Genomic DNA, 11231 nt, shown 5'->3' with positions numbered 1-11231 from the left:
ACAGGTTTATATTTGCCGGCATTTTCACAGACGGATTTTAAAACCAAACAAACTGTGGCAAATCCATTTATTTCTACATTTATATATAACTACAGTGTAAAATCAGCTTTTATGATTTATTGTGGGATTTTCCACCGGCCAACATTGTTGTTATTGTACATCATAATCCTGCAACAATGAAAATAAGAGTGTCCAAAAGTGTTTTTCTTTCTTTTGAAAATGATCTCATTATATAATCCTCTATAGTATTAGAACACATATTTATGGGATTGAGAATTTCAGAGACAGTAGAAGAGAGGAGCGGTTTTTCATCATATAGACGGTAAATTCTTTATCTAGCTTGTGATGACATGGAGTTATGAGCTCTGTAAAACCCAATAAATACTAAATCCACCCAGTGAGGCCAGATGTGCTAATGGCTTCCAGAGAACACCGGAGACACTGTCCAGCCTGAAGGAAGGTAGGTGAGCACCGCTGCTTCACTTCCTGCACTTTAATTAGAACCAAATGAAAAGGACCCCCCCCCCCCCCCCCCCCCCCCCCCCCCCCACGAGTCTACTCTTAATTGACTTAATGGTTGAGTGGTGCCCTGCCCGGCTGGAGCTGGGGGGAAAACCTCATTAGCACGTCGCTTTTCAGCAGGAATACAAAACAAATCGGCAATAGCCGAGCAGACAAATGTGCTTGTTAAAGACTCTAAAGGTTAATTATGGATCAGCCGACCACATTTTGAAGATCATTACACCCGTTTGGACTTTTGGAGAGGCTTTTGATCCGTGCTAGTCCTGATGCAAGCTCTTTAAACTGAGTCCACAGTCTGGTTGAAAGAATCTGGTACAGATTTGTGGCTCTATCATGATGCATGAATCCAAAAGCAGCAAACTTTTTCACAAAACTTTCTTTAGATTTGTTGAAATTGCCCCAACTCTCTTGAAAGCAGCTCCCAGCTCCCTGTTGATCTTTGGAATTCAACTTTTTCCCCTTAGAAATTCAGCTGGATTTCTAATCTTTAAAGAAATCAAATTGACTTTGGTAAATAACCTTTTCCTGTATTTCCTGTCACCTTGTCGTCCATCAGTGAAGAAAATGGCACCAAGTAATACTTTTTTTTAAAGTACAGAACTAGTGTTAGGACATTGTTCGCCTAAGAAACAACTGACTGCAAGTGGAAACTGTCAGTGACAAGTAAAAAAATGACAACTATAAACACTATAGTTGACACAAAACTAAAGCAGTTTTCTGACGTGAACTCCGGAAAATGTCCATAATATTGGGTCTGGGTAATTTCCTTCTCACATGGACGCACTCTGACATTTTCCATGACAGGAACATGTCCAGAAACTGTCTGACTCAGACGTTTGCGTTGTCCCATCAGAAGATTCCAGGCAAATGTCCAGAGTTCAGTGCAGGTCTGAAAGCAGCTTAAGAGCCAGCAGCCGCGTTAGTGTTTCTATGAGACTCTAATTTAATGCTAATGTCACCTGCTACCATGCACCCAATGACAGCGGTAAAATTCTGATGCATGGCATTCACAATATTTACCGAACATGACAGGACCATAAACCAAATTTAACTAAAGAAGTGATCTATCTAAACTTTCACACAGAGCTAATATCAGTATATTATATTGTATGATTTCACAATACTTCAATACTTGGAAACCAGGGCCATGCTGGGATAGTCTCCAGCCCAAAGTGAACCTTTGTGCGCTCTGGTGAATGATCTGTATTTATATGTAGCTTTTCTGGAAAATGATACGGTGCAGTTTTGCTTTTCATCCATTCACGCTGTCAGGGGCAATTCGGGGGTTCAGTATCTTGCCCAAGGACGCTTTGACTGGGCTCAAACCGCCGTTAGACGCTGTACCTCCTGAGCCATCGCTGCCACTGTCGCATATGGATCAGTTTATTAATTATCCCCCCCTCATCATTTCCTCATACTTGATGGGAAATGAGGAGTGCACCCAGGTTGTGTTTGGACTCATTTGTCCAGTTAAGGACCTGAGCCTCTCCTGCATCTTTGATTAGTTTAGACAAGCCAGCGAGAGCGGCTCCAGTGCTGCGTGCAAGCCAAGACTGTGTCACACTGAAAAGGTTTCTTCATTATTTTTAAAACGTCACATCTGATTTCACTTGCTCAAAGGGTGAAAAGAAAACAAATTTCACTTCTTAATTAATGAAGAATTTGTGAATTCCTGTACTTTTCTTCTCGATGGAAGATTTCTGAGGTTTCAGTCTCACAGTCCAGATTTATTTGTGCATATACTGTTTAGACAAGCCAGTTTGCTATCACTATTTTTCTAGGTGCACACTGGCACTTCTGCGCACAATCCCTCGCCTATATGTGCCCCAGCTGGAGCTGCTAAAATGAGCTGAACCCAGATGTAAAGACGACATTTACCTTCCTGAGCGCATTTCCAAGAATGTATTGGCAATCAACTTCTGCAGCTGAAAATAGTCAGCTGTCTCTTGTTGTTTCTCAGAGGTCGCCTGTGTGTTTCAGATCTCGAGCGAGTGGCCCCCGCTCCAGTTTATCTCACTCATGCACACCAGGATGTAGATATCTGACATCATACCAAGCCCTGACAATCCACTGAATTACAAATAATGTAATATATATGATTTACTTTTGAATTGCTTACTATAAGGGAGTTCTACAAATAATGTTTCTTGAAATATCGTATCTTGAAACATTTCCAAAGCACATTCAGTATTTGTACATGAGCTAATGAGCTAAGCTATCGGTAGGTTGGTTTGGTAAGTCTGAGCTCCTTGTTGACGAAACCAGATTTAGGTAGAGAGGGTCGTCCACTAACCAGAGTGTCGGCATTCCGATCCCTGTGTGCCCCCATTCGTGTGCTGACGTGTCCTTGGGCAAGATACTGAACCCCAAATTGCCCCTGACAGCTGTGCCAGCAGTGCATGAGGGATGTGTGTATGATAGAGAAAGTGCTGTTCTGGCAGAGCTGTTCTGTAAAGTGCTTTGAAGGTCATCAAGACTTGAAAGTGCTGCATAAATCTACAATATGTATTATATTTATTTCTGTCCTGCAAAAACAGATATCAGCAAATCTCTCTTTATTTTTAAAATTCTCTATTTTAAATATGTAATAAGAATATATTGGTGTAATCCAACTGTGCTTTATTCCAGTGTAATCCGGGTTGATCGGCGATTTATTTTGTAATTGTACGCAAACAAAGGCAGAAACTGAAAACTGTTGGACATGGATGTAAGAAATGCTGGATGCAAAAACCTTATGAGGACACCAAATGAACTCAGTGTGTTTGTCGGAGCTTGAGGACACAACCTGAACATAAACATAACTGTTGTTTGTTTAAAAGAAAAACTCCACCGGGCCCGAGAAAACTCCACTGCAGCTTAAAACAATGACTTGTCTGTTTAAAGGAAAACTACAGCTACGGCTACGGCCTTTAATCTCAGTGTGGTGACATCACTAAAGACCGTGCGGACTGATTCTGCAAAATGTACATAAAATATGAGATTTTGCACTTCTGTCCATTTAAAGATGTATTATCCCACACAGGCCTACTAACACATCAACTCTGTTACAATGGTAACCTGAGCTCATTAGGGTTTATCCTAATACCGAAGGGAAAAGCCAAGGCTGAGTTGTACAGGTCGTCTTTGTGCTCAGAAGCAGCAGTTGACAGAACAGTATAGCTTCCTGGGCTTCTCCAGCAGATGGAGCAGCTCTATTGCTATGGAAGTGCTGGTGCTCACATTTTTTCCTCTTCACAAAGTCTCACCCATGTTTGAAATTTGAAATTCAAAGTTCCTTCTTGATCTTGCGATATGACCGAAGGCTACAAGAGAGGTTTTTTTTTTTTAAAACCCTATAAAAGTTATACAGAATGTGAATACAGAATATTCCGAATCGATTTTGAAAAATCTTGTTTTCACCTTGAGTAGCTTGTATGTATCTGTATGCACAAGTGACCCGCGGCTTTATAGTGATGATGGGCATACATTAATACATTAAAACATATTTTCAATAAAGAATAATATAAAAATATAGAACAAGAGGACACCTTATCCCTATTTAATGATTCCTGACAATATCAATCACCAGGTCCTATAAATAAAACACAGCGCCATCTCTTGCTTCCAGTGCAAAGTTGGTAAGTGCAGTTTCCAGTTTCATGGGGAAAAAAAACTACACTCAAAGTCTCCCACATCCATAACACACACACACACACATACACACACACACCACAGATCTCCATCCTGTCTATAATACATCACTGTGTTGTCAGGGATCAAACAGAACATTTGCCTATTATGAATGAATGGTTTATCCCTGTAGAGAATATAACAGTGGTACAGTTCTGTCGGTCAGTACTTTGAATCCAGTGCGACCTTAATAATTATTGATGATCGGTGCGGTTCAGACTCAGGGACACTGATGGAAGGAGAAAATCATCATAATAACTGAGGTCCAGGTTGGAGCATCACACAGTAGTAGGCTGATGGTGGTACTACAGCGTCATCTAGTGGTGCACTAATGAATACTACCTTTTGAGGATATAAACTCAGAAATCCTTTGTCAGGAAAGCTCCTGATTTACTATTCTATGTGACTTGGTCCATGAACTTGCTTGCATGTTAAAATAATTTAGTATTTTATAAAAGGTATTATCAAATGGGACTTCTGATAAAAATGTGACCTAAATTTTCATACTAACATTTCACATAGAACATTTACTGAGCACTGGATAACCTTCACCTGGACTTTCAAACAGCACAAATAATGTTCAAGGCTAAAAATAAATTACTCCAAGAAAACATTCAAAAACTGCTCAGTGACAAAGGAGGGCTATGATCTAAGAGGGTTCGGATACTAAATGTCTAAGTGTCCGAACAACCAGACGTTTGCTTCTCAATCTGTGGAGTAAGGCTATAGAACACTTTAAACAGAACCCAGTTTAAAGTTAAGTACAAAGATATGTTGCTCACAAGTTACAGTGATGAAGAGAGGATCCAACTATCACTAGGTGTTTGCAGGAGTGCTGTTTATTTGGTCATTTAAAAATGATTGTTCCTTAGTTGATCTTCCTCTTTTTTTTTTACTATAGATTACAATACAAATTAGGTGATAGTTGATTTGGGTATGTAGGTGTATGAGTTTTTAAAATGTATAAATATATAGACTTAATTTTTAAGATCATTAATGAATGACCTCTTCTCACTCCTTTTTAAATATGTAGATTAAATCAGTTTGATTTTTTTCCCCCTCAGTTTGTGAATACTTCTGTATTTGGTTATTTTGTATTTACATGTTTCAAATTAATTAAAATGAATAAGCCCCATGCCATTTATTGTCAATTATGCATTTATATAATATTTTTGTCTAAAAATTCCACATTTCTATTGCTGGACAGAAAGAAATCTACTGGTTCCACAGATTATAAGTGCACATTCACACCAATGCTTAATTAGATATACTACAAGCCAGAAATCCATCCAGACTGCCTCATGCAATCAATCCATACACCACAATGTGTAAAATGTTCTGACTGTGCCAGTCCAGCCTTTATTCTGAATCCAAAAATGACAATGGGTTTCCCAGTTCATGTCACTCCAGTGAACTTCAGCATGCTTTGCAATTCATGCAACTGTTTTGCACACTTTAAGATGGTTCGACGTACGCCACAATGCTGTCCACATGACAGTAGTGGTTTACCAGGACAGAGTCTGGGACTGCAAAGATTAAGAACACTAAGGCCAAACACATGCTCGCCCATCCTCACTGGGGTATCCAACTGAATACCTAGAGAAGAGTGATTACATAAGAGCAACAAGCAAGAACTGAAAGAGCAAACTGTAAATGCCCAAACAAGAGCTTTATTAAAACACCACTTTAAACACGGGAATGCGACAAAGTAAGTTTTGACACAAGGACTGCAGCACCGGAAAAAAAAAAAAAGCCAAAAACACAAAAGATGAGCTTCTCTGAAGCCACTTTTAAAAATACCCCAGGTGAGTAAATGCAAGCTCAACAATACAAACAACTCCTAAAAGGTGTTCTAATCTAAGACAAATAACCACTTGATGTAGACTTCGTCCTGAGATGGCACGACTTCCAGAGCACTTCAGGTTATACGGTCTTCTGCTGGCCCTTCTTTCCAATCAGAGACTTGTGGATGTGAGGGATCACACCTTCGGGGAGGGGGAAACAGTATTTCAGTCAGGCAGAGAAGGAACACTTGTCGAAATAGAAACCAAGTGTAGATGTAATTTCAGGATCGTTGCAAACTAATCATGATGTTTGTAAAAACAGATTATCGTGGAAAGAGCCTTTCTGTCTGCAACTTCAAGTGTTTTAAGAGTTGGGTGCTGTGTTTATCTAATAGCAGGATGATAATGGAGTAAACATGTTGAATTATAAATGCAGAAAGGAACATCTGTTTACCTCCACCAGCAATGGTGGCCTTGATGAGTGAATCCAACTCTTCATCTCCTCGAATGGCCAGCTGCAAGTGGCGGGGGGTGATACGCTTCACCTTCAGATCCTTCGATGCGTTCCCTGCCAACTCCAGAACCTGACAGAGAACCAGGGTTGCATTATTCACCGAGGCCCGAGCACTGGCTCTACACAGCCATAACCATTTGTGCAACGATCGGGCGGAAATGAACCGAAGCTCGGCGTTACCTCGGCGGTCAGGTATTCGAGAATAGCCGCGCTGTACACGGCCGCGGTGGCCCCCACTCTGCCGTGGCTGGTGGTCCTCGACTTGAGGTGTCTGTGGATGCGACCCACTGGGAACTGCGGCGACAGAACAGAGAGAAGGGCTTCAGGGCGGAGAAACAAAGGGCTCGGCGGCCCGGCGGGGAGAGACGGCCACCAGCTGAGTAACCTCTGCAGCCTTGTTAGCTTCCGCTAGCTCGCGTTAGCCCCGCCGAGGCAATGAATGAGCGGACAAACCTGCAGTCCTGCTCTCTGTGAGCGCGAAATAGCCTTGGTCTTGGTCTTCCCGGAGTCCTTCCCTGCTTTGCCGCCAGCCTGGGGGGGAGAAAAGAAGACAACACCGCCCGTGAGCTTCGACCCGTCACAACACACATGTAACCTGCACTCATCGCGCCTTTTAGCGTCACCCAACCACGAACGATTCGTTAGCTGGCATGCTAGGCTAGGACAACAGCTAGCCGCTAACAGTCCGCTCTCCCGCGGGAACGCAAGCGGAGAGTGTCTTCTCTCGCGTGTTCCCCACCGACATTCCCCCGCGCACACCGAGCAGCGACGTGCGGCCCGAGGCGACACGAAATACGCACCATGTTTGAATCGCTCAGATAATCTCCAACCCGCAGCAGGACCACACTGACACAGCTCCGAGCGAGTATCGTCCCGTCGGTTCGAACTACAACACCCTCCTCCCCTCCCCAAGCGGCACAGCATATATAGATCGTCTGTATCCGGGTATCTGGAGGCAGCGCCGCGGCCAATCGAATCGAGCTGTGTGGTTTCCTTGCTGCGGCGCTCAGCCAATGAACGACGGGGAAGCCTCGCTATGCGGGAAAAGTGGTGGAGAGCCGTTCGAAGGGACGCTGGGAGATGTAGTTCTCATCTTCACGTAGTCGATTCCTGTTGTCTCTTTTGTTTAATAAAAGATTGATATTCTTTATTTGTTTCACATGTGTTTAGTTTTTTAATTCAACTTAACACTAGACCACAAATATGTTTTATATTTTTATCTGGACAATTTATAATGATTAATGATAACTGTATTTGGATAAAACTTATCTAAACAAAGTTACAAAGTACTTCACAAACCAATAAAATAAATACATGGCAAGAAGTAGAATGCATTATGATAAAAGTTAATTTTTTTGGACCACGGAGCAGTTTAACCAACACATTTGAGCTCTGTAAGACTGGTTGTTGCAATGAGAATAATATCTTCACTTGTACCTTGGTGTCATCAAGTGTTTCAGCCTATTAATCACAATAACGTTGTGATTGAAATTCAATTTAGAATGACACATATCGCAACAGGCATAATTCAAAATTCAAAAAGAGTTTCATTTCAACCCATGAAGCCAAAACTCATCAGCCCCTCGGGGGGTCCACAGCATCGAGTCGAGCCTGTGTTTTATTGCAAAATTCTCTTTTGCATAAAGAGGTTGCAGCTGACAGGATGGTAGTTTGTAATAGTTAAAGTTGTATTTAAAAGTAATAATGTAAAAGCATCCTCTCCTGACAGAAGACACTGTCCATTTGTTATTTTTTCTTTAAACTGACTGTGTTGTATTGGTGTAAAAAAAAGCAACACAAACACAAATAATCTCATACTATTTGCTTTTCAGTAGTGTTCAAAAGATAAACGTGTCAGAGAGTATATTCCAAATGTTGTGAACTTTTCTTTCCAGTCAAGAGGAAGTAGTATTTCTGCCAGCTGCATTTTATTTCTCACTAGGAAAACAACATTTCCTTTATCATTTGTTCTGCTCAGAAAAAAACACACATGCACATCCCAGTTATATGAAGTATTCTACAAACAAAGAGAGTAAACAATACAAATTCCAAAGCTGAAAGGGCAAAATGTTGTAATATAAAATTCTGAATGAAATAACAAAAAATAGTCTAAAAAATATAAATCATAAAGTGATTGTGATTGTATATAATATAATATGTTAACCCCTTGTATGTCATCTTCAAATGTTTGACTCATTCAAAGATTTTTTTTCTCAAATATTCTTATAGTCATGATCCATCTATCCATTCTCTAAAGTGAATGCCAAACATCGGATAAGTATTATAACTAAATTCCCAGCGTCTTATTATAGTGTTTTAGTTCCTACCACTTGATGGCGATATACACACATAATTCTGTATGCAGTCATTGTAAATAGTGACAACCCTCAACTCTATCCACAACATTAAAACAGAGAGATACATGTTATGAGGTTTGAGGTGCAGATGGATGATTGGATTAATCTTAAACTCAATAAATCACAGAGGATAGTTTCCTGTTCCCACACCTGCAGACCTGGACTACACTCTTTCAGGCCCCCGAGCAGAACGAGTTTGGTGGCTCCTCTGAGACTCCCGTGGCTCAAACAGCTGCTTCATTCGCCCAACATTTCTCTTTTTTAATCTCGAAAGTCCCCCAGCTTACAGAGGGGCAATATAAAATCCTTGGAGTGCTATTTTAATACCGCCTCAACATCTCCCACCCTCCATTTCAAATTAAAAACACATGCATAACAAGAGGATAATTATGTTTATCTTATTGTTTGTAATGTTTTGAAATGCAATCTGCTATGGGAGCTGTTACGATGTAATTAGGGCTGTTTGTTTTCTGTCCTATAACTGAGAAGATGTTGTTTTAGACATAAAGCCCCAGATATTATTTGAATGCAAATGAGTCTCTTAATCAAGAAATATGAGTTTCAAACAAAGAAGTGGATATACTTATATATAATGTGATAAAACAACAACGGATAACTAGTGCTTTGTATGTTATATGAAACAGCACTGACACAGGGACATAACAAACTAATCCACTACCTGAAATATTGTTTAACCAGCAGTTAGACACAGACAGTGAAGGAATGTCTCCATGACGGTTCTTTGTCTTTCCACTTCCCCAGATATTCTTTCAGAAAAAAGGGAATAAATATCCAAGCATTCCACCTGTCTTCCTTTAAACTCAAATCTGACATTGTGCTATTCCCTTCTTCCTTATGTCCTTCTTTCCTTTTACACGACCCCTGTTCCCTGGGCTTTAAGACAGTAAGAATGAATTCACTTCAATGCAAAATGATCGTCACTTCAAGCTGCTAATATTCTGTTCCATTCCTTTACATGTGGTACTGTGTGCATTAAATGGGACCACACTTTGTAAATGAATGGTGAAATGGCTCCAAACTTGGACTCTACAGTTTAAGGTCCAATATGTTTTTCAATGTTTGGACGAGGGGAATTTATCAAGAAGTACTTTGAGATGATTCCTGGGACTGATGTCATGCTTTTCCATTGAACTTGAGCCATTTGGATTTAATTACTCTCTGCTGTTGCATACACTTCTTTAGCTCATATCCAATGTGTTAAGAGTTCAAATGGAGACCTGTTTGGAGGACCGGGACCCATTCACTTCCAAATAGTTTGACATGTTTACCTTGTATCCACTTTTATCCACGTGCGCTTTATCCCTCTATGTTTTACAGCACAGATGTTTTTCTTCTCACCTCCAGACACAGCAACAGCCCCATATTTAATAGAATTTAATTTATCTGTTCACTTTAAATTGGCGTTCCTTCCTTGCGTATTGCATCCAACTTGAACCCTTTCCTTTCGAAGTGTGGAGAAGGTGGTCTTCAGGTGACTCTCTCAGTGTCCGGTATGTCCATTCGGGGCTACTGTAGAAACATGGTGCAACAGATCCCACATGCTGGACCTTTAAATCCCCAGTTTGATTTATTGATTCCATTTTTATTTACAACACCTAACTCGTAGAGCTTCTGTCTCCACACAATTAGTTTTTAACAAGGAGAGAGTTCATGTTGTGTGTGGGCTACAACTGTTTCATCATTCTTATGTGGTGAGGGGGTTAGGGAGGATTTGTTACATTTCACTATGAGTGGGATAGTTTTGTTTGTTAGCTTTAAACAAATGAATCAATGTGTAGATGATGAAAAACTAAAAGCAAAGAATAAAGATAATAAAAAGTGTCTATGTTAGGGCTGTGTGTTAGTTATAAATAAGAGTATTGAGCGTTTTCTGAAAGTGTGTAGTTGCTTCATGATGATCACAAATCCCAGGTTACAGTTTGTGGTGATATCAGGCAGCAGCTGAAACTGGAGAGATTTAAGTCTCCTTTTCATCCCGTTTTACTGCAGTGTTAATGGGTAACAGGCTCCAGTTCAGGGGTGTGTGTGTGTCGGGACTTGATAAGAGAATCTGTGTGTGTGTGTGCGTGCGTGCATGCAACTGTGTCTGAGACAACACGCACAGCTGGTGGTGGGCTGGTCACATCTAAATCACATACCGGTCATTCTCAGGCACGCTCCCCTTTCAGCAGTCACTCACTCACTCTCTCCCCTGACCTCCGCCTCGCTCGCTCATTCCCCTCTCTCCCTCTCTCCCTCAGTCACTGTCAATCATCTCTCAGTCTCTGCTGCCGCTGAGCTTTTCACGCTGCTGCAGCAGAACCACACAACCAGTAATGACAAAAAACGTTTATTTAGAAAAGAGCAAACACTGAACATATGAAA

General features: G+C 40.9%; 1 protein-coding gene across 1 annotated transcript; it reads right to left on the bottom strand.

Annotated features, from left to right (window-relative positions):
* Positions 1–5839: 5839 nt before the first annotated feature.
* On the bottom strand, positions 5840–7424 carry LOC109637704 (histone H2A.Z). Its single transcript, XM_020100256.2, has 5 exons — positions 7290–7424; positions 6943–7020; positions 6670–6783; positions 6430–6559; positions 5840–6176 (listed from the first exon to the last, which is right to left on the bottom strand). The coding sequence occupies exons 1-5, from the start codon at positions 7290–7292 to the stop codon at positions 6115–6117; spliced, it is 387 nt and encodes a 128-aa protein (XP_019955815.1). The 5' UTR covers positions 7293–7424; the 3' UTR covers positions 5840–6114.
* Positions 7425–11231: the final 3807 nt, after the last annotated feature.

This window comes from Paralichthys olivaceus, chromosome 22 (assembly GCF_024713975.1).
Source record: "Paralichthys olivaceus isolate ysfri-2021 chromosome 22, ASM2471397v2, whole genome shotgun sequence".
NCBI lineage: Eukaryota > Metazoa > Chordata > Actinopteri > Pleuronectiformes > Paralichthyidae > Paralichthys > Paralichthys olivaceus.
This window is presented reverse-complemented; position numbering and strand designations above follow the sequence as displayed.

Coding starts and splice junctions, on each gene's coding strand:
- LOC109637704 (XM_020100256.2), bottom strand. Junction 6,560..6,669: donor TCGAATACCTGACCGCCGAG/GTAACGCCGAGC, acceptor GTTCTCTGTCAG/GTTCTGGAGTTGGCAGGGAA. Junction 6,177..6,429: donor GGCCACCATTGCTGGTGGAG/GTAAACAGATGT, acceptor CCCTCCCCGAAG/GTGTGATCCCTCACATCCAC.